The sequence below is a fragment of the Petaurus breviceps genome, unplaced genomic scaffold (genome assembly GCF_028583685.1).
Source record: "Petaurus breviceps papuanus isolate PSGF00001 unplaced genomic scaffold, PetGlider_PUasm1.0 80, whole genome shotgun sequence".
NCBI classification, from domain to species: domain Eukaryota; kingdom Metazoa; phylum Chordata; class Mammalia; order Diprotodontia; family Petauridae; genus Petaurus; species Petaurus breviceps.
The window spans coordinates 16,695,795-16,717,816 of NW_027186540.1; the positions used below are offsets into that span (position 1 = coordinate 16,695,795).

The window sequence follows — 22,022 nt, forward strand, 5'->3', positions numbered from 1 at the left end:
AACTGGGTACTTTGTTTCCAGTTCTTCACTACCAAAAAAAAAGGACTGATAAGAATATCTGGATGTATGTGAGAATTTTGTTTTCTTTGGAGAAAAATCTTATTAACATCTTTTCATTTTTTATAATATCTTTTTTTTTACAATAAACCTCTCCCCCATTCAGAAATCCATCTCTTCTGACAAAAATAAGAGGGAAATAAATTTAGTAAAATTAAGCAATACATTAAATTTATGTGAAGTTAATGGCAGTCTTCTACACTCACAGTCTTCCATCTCCGTAAAGAAGGCAGGGTGCCAAATAGTCATAATCTTGCAGCATTTGAGTTTTTTTTCATTTGTAGGTTGTAAACTACATTGTTGTCCCCAGGCAGGATGTTTTCCCGGTTCTGCTAATATCATTTTGCATCATTTCACATACTCTTTTCGTGCTTCTCTATATTCATGACATTCATCGTTTCTTATAGTACAGTAATATTACATTACATCTATTTGCTGTTGTTTGGTCAACTGTTCCCCATTTGAAGGACCTCTACTTTGTAATTCTTTGCTATTCCAAAAGTACAGCTCAGTATTTTGGTATATAAGGGACTTTTCATTTTTTCAATTACATAGCTGGTGTCTAGAAGGTGGATTTCTCGGTCCCCAGATATCGATACTAAAGATAGTTTCTGAGCATAATTATGAATTATTTTACAGAATGGTTGGGTCATTTCACCATTCTACCAATAATGCATTTGCATGCTTAACTCTCTACTACCTTTCCTACTATATTTCTATTTTATGTCATCTTTGCTAGTTTATTGGCTATGTGGTGAAATGTATGAGTTATCTTAATAGCTATTTCCCTTGTTATTAGTGAGTTAGAGCAATATTTCACATGGTTTTTAAAAAATTGCAATTGTTCCTTTGAAAACAGTTTGTTCTACATTTTATATTAATAAATGACAAACAGAACTTCATACAGCAAACTAGGCACAGACAGACCTTGAGTCTGTATGAGAGTAAAGAACCATTTTCATTCATTGATCTCCTACTGACATTTTGTTGAATTTTCTTCATGGTAAAGCTTCTACATGTGAATCAACAAACCAAGATATGATCTGCAAGTGAATTTTGGGTTCCTTTCTTGAGTTATAATGGATATTTTGGAGCCCACCTTCCGGTAATCTCTCTCCAACATGTTGTTATCCAGAATTACTTAATAGCATATGTAAGCAGATACTTAATAGCGTATGCAGGCATCACAAGAACATTTCCTCATACATTAACAAATACAGACAATGAAATTAGAATTTGGGATAGGCTGTGGGTTAAAATCAAGAAGACAGATAAAGCTCCTCTCCTATTTTTTCAGGAAATTAATTTTTCCCTTAGGGTAGACTTGAATCACACTTGAAATTTTTGCTCCACTTATTCTAAAGCAGCTGGAAGAAGAATTTTGATTCACCATTTATTTGATATTGAAAAAGTAACACACTTTTTTCAATGGCAATTGTCTTGGGTCAAGGAGGTGATTTTGTGTGTGTGTGGGGGGGGGTGTGTGTTTGGTTTTGCTTTTTTTTTTACCCTGTAATATGTTTTGAGGCTGCTAGGTGGTACAGTGGATAGAGTGCCAGACTTAGAGTCAGGAAGACCTGAATTCAAATCTAGCCTCAGAAATACTTAGTAGCTGTGTGACCCTTAACGTTGTTTGCTTCAGTTTCCTCGTTTGTGTAATGAGCTAGAGAAGAAAATGACAAACCACTCCAGTATCTTCGCCAAGAAAATCACAAATGAGGTCACAGAGAGGTTGGACACAACTGAAACAATTGAACAGCAACAATGGAGAACGGAAGAGGGGCAAAATCTCTTCTCTAACATCAGGGAGAGAAAATATCAGGAAAATCTTCAAACTTGTAGAAGTGAACCTTCTTTATTAATACTAGAATACGTTCATCAAATTAAAAAGAAGATTATTTTTGCCTTTTAGCTGAAGAAGGGATAACGATAGCTTTTAATATAGGCATCTGCATTTCCAAATTAACCATGAATGGTCTGGTCTTTTTTCAGGTGCTGGAGAATCTGGAAAAAGCACAATTGTCAAACAGATGAAGTAAGTACCTGCCTCTCTTAGAGCAGCCTCTGCACATCTTTGATTGTTGGTAAAGGTAAAGAGGTAGGGCTGGTTAGGTGGCTCAGTGATTAGAGCACCGGCCCTGGAGTCAGGAGGACCTGAATTCAAATCCAGCCTCAGACACTTAACACAAAAACTAGCTGTGTGACCTTGGGCAAGTCATTTAACCCCAAATTGCCCTCCAAAAAGTTTAAAAAAAAGATAAAGAGGTAGAGAAAAAATAGGTACTAAACTAGAAATTGGTTTTTTGTTGTTTCATGTTGTTTTGGGCTGTAGCAGAAACTTTTCTAGTTCCTTTACCAAAAGTGCTGATCCTATGCTGTCACAAACATAATGGATAAGTAATGATTCTTAAAAAAAAAGAGAGAGAGAGAGAGAGAGACCAATAGGAGTAAATATTTGTGGAATGCTATCTGGGTACAAGCCTGATGGTTCAGCTGAGGTGATATGCAAATTTGTAATAAGGTGTTATGTTAATAATTATTATTTTATTTCACTTGCAAGGTTACAAAGTAATTTGCATTTGTTATCTCACTTTTCCACAATAACCCCGCGAAGTAGGTAGTGTTATCATGCCCATTTTACAGATAATGAAGCCAAGTCTGAGAGATATTGACTGACAGTCCTTGATCACAGCTAGTCAATGTCTGAAGCAGAACTCATACTGAATTCTCCCTAATTCTAGGTCCAGCAGCATATCTCTGGAACCACCCATCTACCTCTGATCAATCTTCATCTCAGGTTTAATTTCCAGCAGGGGAATGTTATCAAGTCATAGTAATATATAATATTAAGATAATAGCTTTAGTATCATAAGGAACTTTTTTTAGATGAGGAATCTGAGGGCAAGAGAAGTTAAGCAATGGATTCAAGCTGAGGTCCCAGGGTGTCAAATTCAAATCTCTTTACAGTACATCATAATACTGACTCTCCTATATTATAAATGCAGATGAGAGTTACACAACAAAGTAGAGAGTATTTCATTGCAAAGTTGGGGATTTAGGGTGTGGCATATTGTATATACTGTCAAACTGGCTATGCTGCTTAGTTTTACCTAACTGTTTTTTTTCTTTGATATGGGGAAGAGGAGTTGAGTTGTATACAATAATAATAATAAGGAAAATTATAATACCAAATAATGCATCTAGCATTAATACAGTTCTTAAAGGTTTGCAAAGCATTGTACCAATATTATCTCATTTGATACTCATGCACCTGGGGGTATTATGTATAACTCGTATGTCCATTTTATAGAGGAGGAAACTAAAGCCAATAGAGGTTAAATGACTTATTTAAGGTCACATAGCTTGTAAGTGTATAAGGCTGGACTCAATTTGAACCCAGGTCTGTCTGAATCCAGATATAACTTCCCTCCATTGGATCACATAGAAAAATGACTATTATGTAAAAATGATGGAAATTCTTCTTTTTTAAGCTTCAATTCAGAGAAGGAAATAACTATATTTGCAATTCAAGGGAATCAGGGAAAAGGTACCATCTGAGTCAACCTTTAAAGTGTGGGTAGGAATTCAACAAGCAAAGCCAGAGATGGCGCACATACAAGGCCTAGGGAGTCTTTTTTGCAAAGGGATGAAAATGGAAAGAAAAACATTGTAAATTTTTGGTTTTACTTGTTTTGGGTTTGTGGAGGAGAGAAAAGGCAAAGAGTTGCTAGTCTGACTGGAGAGCAAAGCATGAGGAATTGAGTAACAAGAGATGATAAAAGGGAGGGAGGGAAAAAGTAGCAAAAGTGTTTAACTTTACTTAGTATGTAATAGAGAGCCACTAAAAATTTTTGAACATTATAGTGACACAACCTGATCTGCATATTTGGAAGAATATTCTTACAGCAGAACAATGGATTACATCAGGAAGAGGAGAAGAGATAATTTCTTTTAAAGGGCTTTGATAGTTATTCAGATGAGAAATAATCAGTACATATGGGAGGGTGGTAACAGTGTTTAGAAAGGAGGAAACCAGGTCCAAAGATATTACAGAGATGACCTAGGACAGATTTTAAAAGAAAGGTGAATGGGTTTAGAATTGAGATGAGGTGGATTTCTTAAAATTAAGAAAGATTCTCCCTTCTTTGTGTTTACAAATAAACCCTCACTAAATTTTTTTTTTTTAGAGAGGGGAAGGCAGGGCAATTGGGGTTAAGTGACTTGTTCAAAGTCATACAGCTAGTAAATGTTAAGTGTCTGAGACCAGATTTGAACTCAGGTCCTCCTGATTCCAGGGTCAGTGCTCTATTCACTGTGCCACCTAGCCACCCCTAAATCCTTACTTTTAATTACCTTGTTCAATCGGTGAATCTACAAATATTTTATGGAATATCTCCTGTGTATAAAGCACTATTCTCCATTTTATGGAGCATAAAAAGAAGATGCCAGACAACTTTTAGACTTGAAGGCACTTACAGTTTAATTGAGGAGATTATATATGTATGTAGGTATGTATGCATGTATGTATGTATCCGTATGCATACATGTCTATATGTGTATATACACACATGTTTATGTATGTATGTATGCATAGAACACCTAAATATACATAAACATTTAACCAACAGTGCAAAACAGGTCAAAGGAACCTTGAGTTTGGAGTAAAAAAAGAAGACATTAACTTACTAGCACTGTGGCAGGGCAGTTAATCTCTCTAAACCTCAGTTTCTTTACATGTAAAATGGAGGTGAAAATATTTATACTACTTTCCTTGTGGAATTATTGTGAAAGAAAACCAATACAGAAGTCATAATATTTTGTAATGATTCAATTCAACAAATATCGGCTTATTGACAAAGCACAGTGATTAACAGCAGAGGAACAAAACTAGTTGCCTTTGCTCTCAAGAATCTTTCCTAATATATGAGAAAGCAGAAGTATACAAATAAGGATACAAAAGATAGTGAGCAAAGTGCTGTGAGAAATTTGACAAAGGAAGGATCATTTCCATCTTTGTGATGAAGTGATGGAAGACATCAGGTAGTAGTGCCTGATTTAGACCTAGAAAAGGGTGTTTTGTTTTGTTTCGCTTTGGTTTTGTTTTGTTGATGAGCAGAGAGGAAGAGTTCATTCTAACCATGGTGGGCAGCATGAACAAAAACACTTCTATACGTAGGAGAGAGTAGACAAAAAAATAAAGAGAAAATTATTTGTCCGGCTGAAATACAGAGACCATGAAAGGGAGTGATTAAAAATTCAGCCATCTGCCATTATTGTTATTATTATATAAATATTCTTATAATCAAAGAGTGTTCTAAATGTCGGCTACTGTCATCATAATATTATTATGTATGACAAAAGAGTGGGACCAAATAAACTCATTATGAGCATTGAGGAGGAAAAATAAACTATGATCTTTGGTAGCCAAAGAGCAGCTCTTGGCAGATATGTGGCCAGAATACAATCTTGAAAGATAAGTGTTATATCAATGGATATGGAAGCCTGCTGAGTAGGGAAATCATGTGAGCTAATCTATTATTTTGGACATATAGTTTTCAGCTATATCCAATTATTGGTCATTAATATGATTAATATGGCTGTCAATGCAAGCCAGATTTTGTGATAGTAGCAAATACAAACTGAATGATCTTGATCTAGTGTTTTTCTTTGGACAGATGCAACTTCAATCTCACAGGAAACTCACAATCCCTGTCTGATTTATAGTGTGCTCATAGTTGCAAGGGAAGAGGGAGAGGATTTAATTTCTATTTGTGACATGAATAAATGCTCATGGAAATACATTGTTCTATTTTTGCCCAAATTCATTTAAAATTACTGCATCTCCCTGCTGACCCAGTATTTTAATGAGTGGGTTTTTTTTTAATGGGTTACTATATGTCTCAGGGCACTGACTTCTATGAAGTCCAGAAATATTGTGGTTGTAATTTATTATTATCAGTTAAGACACTTTGCTCTGATAAATCTTTTTAAGTGGTCATTAGTTTCCCACATTCCAATAAATATTACTGTAAAGCTGTCCCATCTTTTCAGAATATCATTTTAATATCAATGCTGCTTTTGTGGAATGAAAGTGACATTAGAAATTGACAGTTTTAATTTTGTCTGTTGCCTAGACAGTACATCTGTAAATTTCTGCCAACTAAATCATGCTTTGAATACATTACTTTTCTTTCATGCACTGGGTTTCATAGAATCATAGGAAATTTAGGTCTCAAGGGGAGGTATGGTAATCCAACTCCCTCACTTTACATATGAGGAGACGGGATTAGAGAGAAGTCACTTAGTCCTTGGTCTTATAAGCAGGAAATGACAGAGTCAAGTCATCTGAATACAAATCTATTACTCTTTCCAATGAACCACACTGTTCTTCCTTTTCGATACAGTCCAACCACAATGACAAAGAACATGATTTCAGCATATATTTTGCTATAGCTAGCCTATGTCCATGTCACCTAGTGCAGAGTGGCCTAAAACATAGGATGCCTTTTGCTGTAACAATCATGTGCCCCCAGAGAGGTCTGAAAAAGCTTTAGCCTAATGTGAAGTATTTGCAATATACTATGAGTTACAGCAGCCTATCATCTCACCAGATCCTGAATTAAAACAATACCAATCTCAGTATTTGGCAGAAATTTGCAGAGGTACTATCTAGGCAACAGACAAAATTAAAATCTCGGTTTCTCTAAAGCCATAGGTGGATCCTAGAGCCCATCTCTATTTTGGTGGGATTCAGCAATTTAACTTGCAAAGTCACAAAGTACTAAGGACAATCTCTTAAAATCATCATATTACACTATATCTCTGTGACCAGAGACTGGTGCTGCTTTGCTCCTTAAATGACATATTTCTTCTTTATCACCTTTCCTCTGTGACCAATGCACAAGGAGTATCAATTATGGTGAACTACAGACTGATGTTAGGAGGAAAATTTTTGCAGATACTCCTATGACTTAATGAGATGGGACTCATGACTAAGACATATTTATGTCAGGAATATAATTCTAGGAAGGCATGCCTCATTTAGAAAAAGAAAGATGATAGGTTAAGAACCAGTCAGTCAATAAGCCTTTATTAAGTATCATGTGTCTTCCAGGCACTGGGAATACAAACACGAAAGTGAAGCATTCTTTTCCCCTCAAGAAGCATACATTCTATCAGGAATGTATGTTTATGTATTCATGTATGTTTGTATGTATATATATATACATACACATATGTATGAATGTATTAATGCATATGTATATTTATAAATATAGATAAAATTAATACAAAATGGATTCACAGTAATTGGGGGGTAGAAAAAATGAAAGAATTAGTAGTTAGAGGAGAGAGATTAAGAAAGACCTCATAGAGAAGGCAAAATGAGCTTAGTCTTAAAATAAACTATGAGTTGATAAAAGGTAGAAGTGAGGAGGAAAAACATTCCAGGCATCAAGAATAGCTGATGCAAAGGCATTATGGGAGACTGGAAATGGAATATTGTGTGTGTGAGGAATAGTAAGTAGGTCAATTTGGTAAGACCAAAGGATTATAAAGTGAAATAAGGTCACAAAGGTAGACTGAGGTCAGTTTGAGAAGAGCTTTAATTGACAAAGAGTGGAGTTTATTTTTGATCCAAGGAATCCTAGAGAGCCCCTGGAAATGCCATAGTCAGATCAACTCTTTAAAACACTACTTTGACTTCTGTGTAAGGATGAATAAGAGTAGGGAAAGAGTAGAAAGAAAGAGAACAATCAGGATTTGTTTACAATAGATCTGACATAAAGGCATGAGGGTGATAGTTATGTGAGTAGAAAGGAAAGGACAAAATACCATTGCACATTGAAAAGATAAACTTACCTGAGGAAATTTAGGAACCAAAATGGCGAACTTCAATATTTGGGTGTGTCTGAATGGAGACAGAAACAAAATTGATCTTATCATCAGGATCTATTACAGATAATTGGGGGTGAAAATGAAGGAGTAAATTCACAAAGAGTTTGGGAAATAGACCACAAGAATGGTCAAAGAGGTAGGAAATCTACTGATCTAGACATCTGCTGGAGCTCTCTCTTCCAAAAGCAGAACAGCTAAGGCTTTTCTTGGTTTGCTTTCATGGTAAATTTAACATTCAAAAGAAAGGAGAATTTGTGAAGGTGATATTATTCTGGACATGATCCTCAGCAATAAGGAGCAACTCATTGGTGGGATGAAAATTTCTTTGGAGACATTGACAAGTATAAATTTAATCTGAAATAGATAAGGAGAGGAAAGCTGGATATTGTCTCATATGTATCCTAAATTTTGGCATGGCAGGTTAAAACAGTGCAAAAAAGGAAAAATTGCATACTATAGATGAACATTCTACAGAATTTCCCAAAGGATGAAATTGTAAAGAATGAAAAGGGGGAATATGGGAGATTTCTAAAGAGTTGGATATGGATGCACAGGGAACTTATAGATGAGATATGGAAGTGTCTAAAATGGTATCTAGTGTCTTAAGGTTAAAATGAGCTGCAAATGTCAAGCACAATTCTGAACAAACCAAAGATGGCTGGAGAGGAGGGGAATCAAAGAAGAGATAGGACTATTGCTACAATAGGTATTTGGGGTGTAATACTCACAATGGTTGGGGCAACTAGGTGGTGCAGGGGATAGGTGGAGCCAAGAAGAACTGAGTTCAAATCTGGTCTCATACACTTACTACCTATGTGACAGTGGATAAGTCATGTCACCATGTTTTCCTCAGTCTCCTCATATGTAAAATGAGCTGGGGAAAGTAATGGAAAGTCACTTTAGTATCTTTGCCAAGAAAACCCCCAAACACGGTCACGCAACTGAAATGACTGAACAACAAAAAAACAATGAATACCAGGAAGAAAGCAGAACTGCAACACTTGGCAAGAGGATTATAGATAGATCTAAAAGGGACTTCAGAATCATCCTGCGTGATCATCTAATTTTACAGATGAGTAAACTGAGAAAGTTAACTGATTTGATCACTTTTCCCCCTGTTATCTCTAACAAGGAAAATGACTGAGAACTACAATGGGTAGAGGAAAAATGCCTGGTGGCGGTCTGTCTTAATGTAAATAAAAAGATAGTAAAAGATCACCTGGGCAGGTAGGTGGCACAGTGGATAGAGTGCCAGACCTGGAGCCAGAAAAACATCATCCTGAGGTCAAATGTGGTCTCACATACTTACTAGCTCAGTGACTCTGGGCAAGTCACTTAATCCTGTTTGTCTTAGTTTCCTCACCTGTAAAATCAGCTGGAGAAGGAAGTGGCAAACCATTCTAGTATCCTTGCCACAAAAACCCCAAATTGGGTCAGAAAGTGTTGGGCAAGACTGAAAGGACTAAGCAACAACAACAAAAGAGAACCTAGATCTTTGGTGACTTAAAGTCATCTGGCCCAGGTGAGTAACATCCCAGGTTACCAAATGACCTGCCCGACATGATTACCAAGTGTTGTCAGTGATATTTGAAAAATCATGAAGAGCAAGAAGTACCAGAAGACTAGAGAAATCAGATGCTGTCCTATTTTTTTAAAGCAACAGAATGAAGTATGAAAATGTAAGCTACTCGGGGAGGCCAGGTAGCACAACAAGTAGGAGCCCTAGCCCTAATGTCAGGATGATCTGGGGATCGAATCCGGGCTCAGACACTTAGCACCCTCCCAGAAACACCTGGCCATGTAACCTTGAGCAAGTTACTTAACCCCAATTGCTTTAAAAAAAATGTAAGCTAGTGACCTGAAATTTGATTCCTGGCAAATTCTATGAATGGTTATGAACATACAGAAAAGGAATAAGTAACTAGAAAGGGACCTCGTGGCACAATCAAGAACAGTTCAGGCCCAAGTGGCCTCTTTTTCTTTACTTTTTGGTAAGGTTATTAGATGAATGAATCAGAAGAATTGTGTCAAAATTGTATCCTTAGATTTTAACAAAGCATCATATGATATTCTTGGGCACAAGATAGAGAGCTCTGAATCAGATGATAAAAAATTGAAGAAATGGTTGACTGCTCAGAGTCCAAGGATAATCATTAATGTATGGCTGTCAACTTAGAATGAGACTGAAAATGAAATCCACTAAATACCTGTTTTTGACTCTGAACTATTTAGCAATTGGTCTATTTAGCATTTTTATCAGTGATTTGGCAGTGGCACAGGTGGCATAATTTCCAGATAGCACAACCCTGTGAGAGGTTGTTAATGCCCTGGATCTTAGATTCAAGGATTCCAAATGAAAAATGGCAAAAAGCTGGAAGTTAAATATAATAACTGAGAATGTAACATGAATGCAACTTGTTTACATATATAACCTGCATGGATGTGTATATGTGTATAAAATATATGTATATAGATAATTATGAATATTATATCACTTGTTTCCATGACAACCCTAGAAGGTGGTAGATATTATCCCATTTTACATTTGAGGAAATTGAAACCAAGATTAAGTGATTTGCCCAAGATCACGCAGCGAGTTAAGTGTCTGAGGCCGGATTTGAACTTACATCTTCCTAACTCCAGGTCTGGTGCTACATATACTAGTTATCTCTAATTTCTTCTGTGCTGCAATGGTGATTCTTTTATACAAAATGAGTGTGTGTGTGTGTGTGTGTGTGTGTGTGTGTGTGTGTGTGTGTAGATATAGATGCCGTTGAGTCATTTTTAATTGTGTCTGACTCTTTGTGACCCATTTGGGTTTTTTATTTTTTTTGGCAGAGATACTGGAGTGGCTTGCCTCATCCTTCCCCAGCTCCCTTTATAGAAGAGACAACTGAGGCAAAAAGGGTGAAATTATTTGCCCAGGGACACATAGCTAGTATCTGAGGCCAGATATGAACTCAGGAGGAGGAATCTTCCTGACTCCAGGTCAGACCTGATGCACTTTGCCATCTAGCTCTGTGTGTGTGTATGTGTTTGTATGTGTGTGTATGCACATTGCAATAGAGAATTTTTTGGTGAGGAAACTCCCTCTACCAAAATAAATCCACAACTCTTATGCAACTTGTAGTTTGACAGATTTGCCCGAGGCACTCCTAGTTTAAATCACTTTTCTAGGGTCACATTTGTTGTCATTCAGTTGCTCAGTAGTGTCTGACTCCTTATGACTCTGTGGACCATAGAATAGGCCCTTCTATCCTCCACTGTCTCCCAAAATCTGTCCAATCTCATATTCATTGCTTCCATAACACTCTCTATCCAACTCATCCTCTGCCGTCCCCTTTTCCTTTTGCCTTCAGTTTTTCCTGGCATATTGTCTTTTCCAATGAGTCCTGTCTTCTCATCATGTAGCAAAGGATTTGAGGTTCATCTTCAGCATTTGTCCTTCCCATGATAGTCAGAGTTAATTTCTTTAAGTAGTGATTGATCTGATCTGCTTGCTATCCAAGGGATCCTCAAAAGTCTTCTCTAGCTCCACAATTTGAAAATGTCAATTCTGCAGACCTCGGCTTTCCTCATAGTCCAACTTTCACAGCTTTCCATGGCTTCTGGGGGGGGGGGGGAACACATTCAGACCTTTGTCAGCAAGGTAGTATCTCTGCTTTTCAGCATGCTGTCCAGATTTTCCATAGACTTCTTTCTAAGAATCAACTGTCTTTCAATTTCACGGCTACAGTCACAGACTGCAGTGAGATTTAACCTAAATATAAGATAATAAATATAAAATCTGACACTGCTTCCATTTCTTCTCCCTTTGTTTGCAGGAAATAATGTGACCAGATGCCATAATCTTATTTTTATTAGGCATCAAGCCAGTATTTACACTCTCTTCTATAACCCTTCTCAAGAGGTTTTTAAATTCTTCTTCTCTTTCTGTCATCAGAGTTCTATTGTCTACATATATAAGATTGTTGACATTTCTCCTGGCAACCTTGATTCTTGTTTTTGATTCATCCAATCTGGTATTTTGCATTATGTATTCTGTATACAAGTTAAATAAATAAAGTGACAACATACAGCCTTGTCATACCTCTTTCCCCATCTTGAATCAATCAGTGGTTCCGTACAAATTCCTTAGGAGACAAGTAAGAAGATGTGGTGCTCCTATCTCTTAGCACTATTTGTTGTGATACACATAGTCAAAGGCTTTATTGTAGACAATGAAGTAGAAATAAATGTTTTTTTTTTTCTGGAACTTCTTTGCTTTCTGAATATTTCAGTAAATATTGGCAATTTGGTGTCTAGTTTCCCTGTCTCTTAAGGTCACATAGTATGTATCAAAGGTAGAATTTGAACCTATGTCTTCCTGACTTTGAGACTGGCTCTCTATCCAGCACTACATATCATCTTCCATTATAAAATGGAATAGGAATAAATGTAAAATTCCTCATTTGGGTTAGAAGAACTGAACTTCAGAATCATAGGAAGAAGGTATAATTATTTTTCATTTCATGTTAAAAAGATATGAGTTTGAGTAGATTTAATTCCTCACACAATTCTATAGTTTATTATTAAATGAATGATCAGAGAACATATAGAAAAATAAGAAGTGACTAGAAAGAGCCAGCAAGGTTCCATCAAGAGGAGTTCATGTCTAATTGACCTCGTTTCCTTTGTGGATTGAGAAATGGATGAAGGAACTCAGAATATTTAGCATAAAGTAGGGTCAATGTGATAGTGATCTTCTAGTATTGAAAGACACTCTATAAAAGGAATATAATTATTCTATTTGACCCTAGATGGCAGAACAAAACCAGTGGGTAGAAACTGTGGAAAGATTTAGGATTCTTGTATGGAAAAATTTCCCCAAAATTAAAGTCACCTAAAAGTGAAATGGGATTGAGTTCTTTCCCTATCTACATATCCAAAAGGAAATTTCATCCTTACTCCTCTTAAGTTGTATATGATGTGGATAGGTATGTATGTTAATATGCATGTATACATACACACACACACTCCATGTGGACATTTTCTTGGAATACAATATGAAGTGTTGGCCTATTATAGCTCATTTCTGCAAGTACTTTCAAGATGTCACAACAGTTTTTTGTTCAATTGTAAGTCCTTACCACAGCTGAGTTCTTTAGTCAATGTGGGAATTCATTTTGCTTGGCTATGCTTATTATGTATGGGTTTTTTTCCTTCTTATAGTTTGTAGAGGTACGTGGGAGGGAGAGAAAATAATTGCTTGCTAATTGAAAGAAATAACTTTAAAAAGAAGGCAAAATATATAAATGGGTTGCTTTAGGAGAAATTGAATTCACCCTCACTGGAAGTCTTCAGGCAAAGGCTAATTAACTATTATTGGGAATGCTGTCCAGGTATGGTTAAGGCTATGCAGTCTCTGAGTCTCAGCCTTGACAATGCTATAATTCACTTTTTCCATAAGTCAAAATTCATTCTACTTTGAGAATTTGTTCTTACTCTTGTAGTTTGGCTTACAGTGAATGACCAAGTTCTATTTTTTTACTGACAATATTTCTTTATGGAATACCCATGTTCACAGCCTATTCTATAAAAAGAGAAATCTGTTATAGCCTAGGGAAATTGAATCATTGCTTTGGCTTTCTCCTTTTTAATCATTTGCTTCAGTCACACCTCTCAGAAGAAGAGTTTTCCTCATGCCAAGGTCATTCAATTTGTGTAAAAAAGAATCAAAACAATTACAGCATAGTCACACTTTGAACTCTAACATCTCTCAGGAGATCTCAATATATTCAACAGATTTTTTAAAATGCCACTTTATTCAAAATTATTCCTCCAAATCTGTGAATCACTACTAAGTAATTATATAATAAACTTCAATAAATTCTTGTAAACTAATTTCCTTTCAAAAGACATATCTATCAAAATAGATATAGATAGATATAGTTGTAGGTAGGTAGAGAGAGAGATGAGCTAACCCTTCAGTCCTATTAGTAAAACATGATTTGGTTTCTTTCTGAACAATGTTTTAAATGGAAGGAATAGACACATTAAGCAAAACACCAATAAAAACATACTGGAAAATAATTGAGCTAAGGAATAACAAAAAGTCAACCACAGGAAAATTACTTAAATCAAAAATGATGCTTTTTTCCTCCCACTGGAAATACACATCATGTAATACTGAAAATAGAAAACAGACCTTCCTATTTTTCCCTGTATCTTAAGTGATCAGAAGAGGCATGCGTTTCCTAGTTACTGTTTCTACTTCCTGTAGAAATTATTCAATATTCTATTAAAAATTTCATGGTACTGTATATGTTCGTGTTTTTGGAATCTGGATATTATCCTCTTGAGAGGGAGTGAACTTTCCAAAGCAAAATGTCCATGATTTGCCACACGTAAACAAATGGTGTATTCTGAGAGGATTCCAGGGTCTCCAAGCAGTTTTTTTTAGTAGTTTTTCCTGATTAAGATAAAATCAAGGTCACAAATTAAAAAAAAATTAAACCATTTTAAATAGCAAAAATAAAGAAGTCAAATCTGAAGGCATAAAGTAATTCAGATTCATTTCATGTTTTATGCTGTCATTCTGGATTGTTTTTGTTCTTTCTATTGCTTATCAAACTATTTCTTAAAGGGTGGTTCAGAGACCCATAGGGGTCCTAAGACTAATTCAGGGGGTCCACAAGGACAGAACATTTTTTCAGAATAATACTAAGACATTTTCATTTCTGATAGAGTAAATATAAAAATAGATCTAAGCCACATAAAGAAATAAAGCTCTTGGGTGGGTCCTTACTAATTTTAAGAATAGAAAGGAGTCCCTTTCAGAATTACATTCTTAGCGTTACAAGTCAGCAAGGATAGAACATAAAGAGCAAGGCTTGAAGAAGAACCGAGGTCATCTTGTTTCTAATGCATACTGTGTGACCTGGTCAAATCTCTTAATTTGGCAACGTCTCAAGCAATGCTCATTGACTCTGAGGTATAGCTCAGTTGCCAATCTGCACTGGAGTAGGAACTTTTCCATATTTAGGAATTCTCTGTGCCAGTGAAATTTAGTGGTCCAGAGCTACCACAAACATCCTAGTCAAATCCTTTAAAGTCAGAGATTTTTGCCCCCAAACCACAAACTATTTCTGGTATGATTTGGTATTACCAAAGAGTCAAATATTCAACTCACTGTGGGCTTTTCTCTGTTTCAATTACAGGATTATCCACAAGAATGGCTACACAGAGCAAGAATGCATGGAGTTCAAAGCTGTTGTTTACAGTAACACCCTACAATCCATTCTGGCCATTGTGAAGGCTATGACAGTTCTGGGGATTGATTATGTAAATCCCCAAAGTACAGTAAGTGTAAACCAATGTCATTGAACAGTGAGATCCTAAACCAAAACAATAACATTGAATCATTTTGTGGCAGCTGCTAGTTGACACAAGAGATAGAGAACTAGACTTGGACTCAGGAAATTTTAAGTTCAAATCTTGCCCAAGACATTTATCAGTAATATGATCTTAGATAGATCACTTGACCTCTCTCTTAGCCTCAGATTCTTTATCTGTTAAATGGGGATAAAAATAGCACCTACTTTACAGGGTTGTTTTGAAGATCAAATGAAATAATATCTATGATGCACTTTGGAGACTTTAACACTTTAGTTACTACCGCTCTTGTTACTGCTATTATTAACTGAATACAAGTACCCCAAATCCCAAATATGCTTCTATCTAGGCCACAAATTATTTTATAGCTGAGGTCTCTGTGGGCTAAATTTCATATTCAACCAATATACTATCTCTTTGTCTTACCATCATATACTTGCACATATATTTTAAAAGAAAGTTTCTTTCTTTATTTTCTGGATTGAAATATTAAAAAAGAACTATATGGGAAATTCATTTCTTCATTCAATATGCACTATTAAATGCCTTCTATGTGCCAAACACTTTGCACTGTGCTTTATGATTGAAAAATATCAAGTGGCTAGAGAGAAAGGTAGCAAATGGACAGATTATGTGTTGTACTGGTAAACACATAAAATTAAAATACTTAAATAGATGACTCCAGTGTGTTTAATAGGCACACTCCCTCATAAATGATTTATAGGAGAATATGGATAAGGGAAATAAGATGAGAAGGGATGTTACAATCTGCATCACTGAAGTGAATAACTCCATTGATAAAATCTAAATCCACAGGAATATTTTGGCTTCACAGATATAAAGGATTTAAAGTTTTACGAAATCCAATTTGTAGGGTAGTCAATTTTTTTTTTCCAAAACAGAAATAATAGGGATGGAAAGGACTTCAGATGTATTTGGTTTAACCCTCTAACTTTGTGGATGAAAAAAGAGATCCATAGAGATAACGTGCTGTCCAGAATCATGCTAAAAGCAATTGGCAAAGTCTGGATTCAAACTCATATCTTCTTGTTCCAAGTTCGTCTATGGTCATTATATGTAACACTTATCAGAAACAGAACTTGAACTCAGATCTTTCTGACTCTAAAACTAGCCCATTACCCACAGTTCTCTTCTACCTCTCATAAATTCATTAGATGTAGAAATATGGTATTTTTCATGTTGGAAATCATAAGCCATTAGTGGGATTTTTTTGTTTGTTTGTTTGGACTGGACTTGTGTCCTTCAAAAAGAGAACTCCCACTGGAGAAACTCCTTCTAACAATGTATACTGTGACTTTTTTACATCTAATAATATTAGAGTGGCCTGAGACAGTTAGAAGTTAAGTAACATCCTCAGGGTCACATAGCTAATCTATGTCAGAAATAGTACTTAAACCTAGTGTTTCTTGATTTTAATGCTGTCTTTCTATCTACTATGCCAAGTTATTTTTCAATCTATATTCTCCCCCTCTCCTGCCCAAAAAAAGCTTTGGTAAAATAAATGACAGAAATCTGAGAATTTAGCCAGGTAGAGCATAGGATCATACATGACGGGATTATAAAATCATGGATATTGAGCTTAGAAGAAACTGAGAAGTCATTTAATACAACCCCTTCATTTCGCAGATAAGGAAAGAGACCAAAATTTGTTTAGTGATTTACCCAAGGTCACACAGGTATTAGGTAGCAATACCACAATTTCCACACTGGTTGAAAGCTGGAGAAGATATGAAGTCCAAAGCAAAGGTCTTAGGATATCCATCCTCATCCAGAAATAAAGAATTCTCATTCAGAAGACCATAAAAGCATCTGCTCCCAATGCTTATTTTGGCATCCTGTTAGTGGAGTAAATATAAAATAAAGATCAAATACAATAGCTAAGTAATAGGAGAAGACACATTTGTAGCATCCTTCAAAAGAAATGTCATATGGGACAAACTGAAATCCATTCAGAAATATCTAATAAGTGCCTAGATAATCCTTTCATGCAACTTTTTTTAGAAGAAAAATAGTAAAGATCTCATTTTCCCATCACATATATTTTTAATTTTATTTGCTTTCCTTTTTTGCTTTTAGGAAATTTATTTTATTTTAATTTGTGGAATAAAACAAATATTTTCATGACATAATATAATAAAAAGATGATTGAAAACAAAACTGCAAATTATGTGCAACTTGCTATTTCTTCTAAATACATAGCAAAGTTAGCATGTAAATGTCTTTTTTCTTTTTTTATTCCCTCCCCTATTTTAATTTCATTAAAAATATTAATGCTATAATAAATAATATTATAAACTATATAATAAATACCATATTAAAATGCAACTAACATAACTTTGTACACTGGCTAACAATAACCTAAAATATTGCTTGTTTATGCAGATGCCACAACTTTCCTTAATTAATTCATTCATTAATAAAGTTTTGTTCAACTGACTGGACAAATGTTATATCCATTCATATAGCTACAACTTGTTCCAGACTTTAGTCCCAGAATTAAGGGACTACATTTGGAAATTCATGGCATGAACTGCCTAGCACAGAGTCATACTAAAAGAACTATGTCATTGGCCTTCATGCAGGTTCTTTTCTGTGGTTCAGACCAGGAATGTTTCTGTGGATTGTATATTTCATGTGTGGAAGTACTTTTATAATTTTTTTTCATGTAAGTTTACCTTACCCTTTCCTTACAATAATGGATAACTTATATAACAAGTATTATTATGTAGAAGAAGTATTATTTTTTTAGAACAAGTATTATTGTCCCCATCTGAAAGATGAGCAAATTAAGGCCATTAACCTTTAATTCAATAATAAGTATTTTTTGGGGTGCAGGCCTGAGATTTCATTGGTGAGGTAGCATGGTAGCACACAAAAGTAGCAGTGGGTTTGGAGTCACAGGACATTCGTTCAAATTCTGTCTTTGTCAAAGAGGATATAGAGGGACCTGGATATGGAATCAGGAAGACCTGAGTTCAAATACTACCTCAAATAGGTATTAGCTTTGTGGACCCAAGCAAGTCACTTAACCTCTCAACCTTAGTTTCCTCATCTGCAAAACAGCACCTTTCTCTCAGAGATAATATCTGTAAAGTACTTTGTGAACCTTAAAATGATCTATACATGCTGGCTCTCTAGCTGCTACCCAAGTGGCTTTGGGCTTATCAATTTTTCTAGCATTGGTTTCCCTATGCGTAAAATGTACAGGTTGGAGTACTTGACATTTGAGGTGTCTTCCCACTCCAAAACTATGAAACTGTGGTATAGGGAAATCCCTCTCCTAAAACCAATTGGTAACTGCTTTGCAATTTACAGAATTGCTCAGAACACTGAGAAGCTAAGTAAACTGTCCAGGGGCACAGATGATTTGTCAAAAGTGAGATCTGGAACCATATCTTCATGCCTTTGATTCTTTTTCTATAACAGTGCTTCTCAATCATAATCACTGACCTTCTTACAGCACTTTAAGGCTTGCAAAGCACTTTTCATACTCCTTTGACTCTCACACCAACCCTATTAGAGAAGGGCTATTATTTTTCCCATATCACAGATGAAGAAGCAAGACTCAGAGAATGTAATACTTGCCTAGGTTAGCACAGTTATTCAGTGTTTACTCAGGATTAGAACTAAAGCCTACCAGAAACTTGGTCTGGCATGGTTGGCATGTCCCACTATTAAAATTATTAACAGTAAGTTATTTCTTAATATGTACATACATTATATGTGTATACATGTTTTATGATGAAAAAAATTAGGGCAGATAATTCAGTATTTAGGTCCTTATCTTTTCTGCTGAGTTCTCATCACTTAATTCTGAGTGTCTTCATTTAGCATAGACATTGGCCATTCCATGTGTTTATCTTCCTTTGCATAAGGCTCTTTGGTGTTTTCTGATACACTTTCCATTAGCAAACAGCATTATTAAGGCAACACACCTTTTTACTTTATCATTTAAAGGATCTGTCATTCCATTAGTGCATGTATTTTCTACACTAATATTATGCTGATCCTTAGATAATGACATGCACTTTACCACCAAGTTCAAATATAAGGAGATCTTATCACTAGAATTTATTCAATTATTGAGTTGGATCACTTCAAGAGTGAAGCTTGGTATCCAGAGTTTTGTTGAAGGCCTCACAATTCATAACCTCATTGACTAACAGAAACAAAGTGGCCCAGTTGTCAAGTATTGGTCCTTTCTCATGTATTGACATGATTCCTTGACATGAGACAAATAACTTCAATGTCAAGATACGTCACATATTACTGGATATTAGTATTAGCATATAATCTGATGAACTATTGTTTATTCAGATGATTTTAAGTTAACACTCTATTTTCATTTGGTTTTGATTTGTTGAAAGATTAATTTTTATTTAGTCTTTAATTTGTATATTTTATACATCTGTAGGCTAGAAGATCTTCACATGTGTGTATGTGTGTGATGGATCCCTTAACAGTCTGGTAAAATCTATGGAACCCTTTTCAGAATAAAATTGCTAAATGCATAAAATAAAAATCATTGCATTTCAAAAGAAACCAATTATGTTGAAATGTAATTATCAGTATCATTTTTAAAAAGCTCATGGACCCCAGGCTAAGAACTTTTTTCGAGACAGTAGTTTATTTCTACACACCCTCAATTGAGAACACCTTCAGGAAGGAGTAAAAACCAAGACAAAGAAAGAATATTATCTAGCAGTCAACATTAACCCAAAATAATGATTAATAATAATAAGTGCACATAACATTTTAAAGTTTGCAGTTAAAATATAGTATCTCCTTTGAGTATCTTAAAATTCTGAGATATATAGTACAAATAATATTGTTTCTATTTAATAGAAGAGGAAATAGGTAAAGCAATGTTAAAGATACTAAATGACTTCTCCATGGTCACACTGCTAGTAAGTGTCAGAAGTATGATGTCAGGGGCAGCTAGGTGGTGCTGTGAATAGAGCACCAACCCTGGAGTCAGGAGGACCTGAGTTCAAATCCAACCTTGGAGACTTGACACACTTACTAGCTGTGTGACCTTGGGCAAGTCACTTAACCCCAACTGCCTTGTCTTCTCCACTCCAAAAAAAAAAAAGAAAAAGTATGATGTGAACCTAAGTCATCCTGACTCAAAGTTCATCATGTCATCTGATGCATTCTAAAAATTCACCCGAAAAAAAATCATTGAGAACCTACTATAAGCAAAAGATTTGAGTGGGTCCTATGAGATCACAAAATTAAATGAGCCATAATACTGCTCTTGGAAGAGTTTATAATCCAAATATACAAACAAATCATGCTACTAAGTAGAATAATATGTCATTATAATATAATATAATATAATATGATATGATATGATATGATATGATATATGATATGATATAATATTATATAATATAATATGATATGATATGATATAATACGATATAACATAACATAACATAATATAACATAACATGACATGACATGACATGACATGACATGATATGATATGATATGATATGATATAATATAATATAACATAACATAACATAACATAACATAACATAACATAATATAATATAATATAATATAATATAATATAATATAATATAATATAATAATAATGTGGCTTAAAGAATTGGGAGAGGCAAAAATCATTTAAATGATTTTAAAGATATAAGGTGGTCCAAGATGAGGAAATTCCCCCAATGATAGCAGACCCCCACATCCTCTGCAACATACAGTCTTAGTGAGTTACCAGAAGCACTATGAGGTTGAACAAGTCGCCCAAAGTCACAGACAATGAATAACAAGGGCGGGACAATACATAACATAACAAAAGAAAAATGCGTGGGGATGCAGAGGAAAGAGATAAAATGGCCATAAATTTTGCGTACAATCACATCAAGGACAGTGGACAGTATGTCAGATGCAAAATGAGAAATGTTAGCAGATTCAGCATTTTACTCCCATCCTGAATATCCAACATTACGGTCAATGACACGCACATAGTTGGTGTCCTCCAGGGAATGCCTGCTGTCCTGATACTGTCACTCAAACTTTGGGTCCCATAAAAATAGTCATCTCCATGGTAGATTACTTAAATTCCTATACCAGTACTCTCTGACCTGCCCTCCTAGCCTAGGACAACTTCACCCAATTCTAGAAACACTTGAGAGTACTGGAATGGAGGAAAGAACTTTGAGTGATCTCCAGGGGGCAATAAATTGACCACTTTCTTCTCATCCAAGTTCTCAGGCCATGAAAATTCCTATGGAATGAGCAGTATCTGACTCTCCTAAAATCCTTGACAATTCCAAGGGAGTATTGAGGGAACCAGATTCTTTTGAATCCTTTACAGTCTCACTTCTGAATACAATTTATTGGGATTCTTGATAGGTTTCTGGAAGGACTAGATATGCAAATGCTTCTTCACAAACTTTAGGACTGGGTCAGACTGGAAGCAAACACCTCATAGTAGTCAGGAACCACACAAAGTTATTGAGATTTGTTCTCCCCTATTAAAGTGTTTTCTTTTGTTTCTTCTAAATCACCTCCCGATCACAGCCCCCAACATTTATAGAGGGGCCCCTTAGGATTATTATTGGAAGGTACTTTGTAACTGTCATGAATTCTAGCTGAAACACTCTTTTTAATGCATCGTGAATACGGTATGTCATGGTATAGTCCAGTAA

The 22,022-nt window shown here is 35.4% G+C and overlaps 1 protein-coding gene across 1 annotated transcript in view; it reads left to right on the plus strand.

Annotated features, from left to right (window-relative positions):
- The first annotated feature begins 1,367 nt into the window (after window positions 1-1,367).
- The window catches only part of LOC138176030 (guanine nucleotide-binding protein G(t) subunit alpha-3), a 53,513-nt gene continuing 32,858 nt past the window's right edge, over window positions 1,368-22,022 (plus strand). The window contains exons 1-3 of the mRNA XM_069106763.1: window positions 1,368-1,468; window positions 2,050-2,092; window positions 15,153-15,294. Of these exons, the coding sequence (XP_068962864.1) occupies window positions 2,088-2,092; window positions 15,153-15,294 (147 nt within the window). The 5' untranslated portion in view covers window positions 1,368-1,468; window positions 2,050-2,087. The remainder of the gene's footprint in view (window positions 1,469-2,049; window positions 2,093-15,152; window positions 15,295-22,022) is intronic.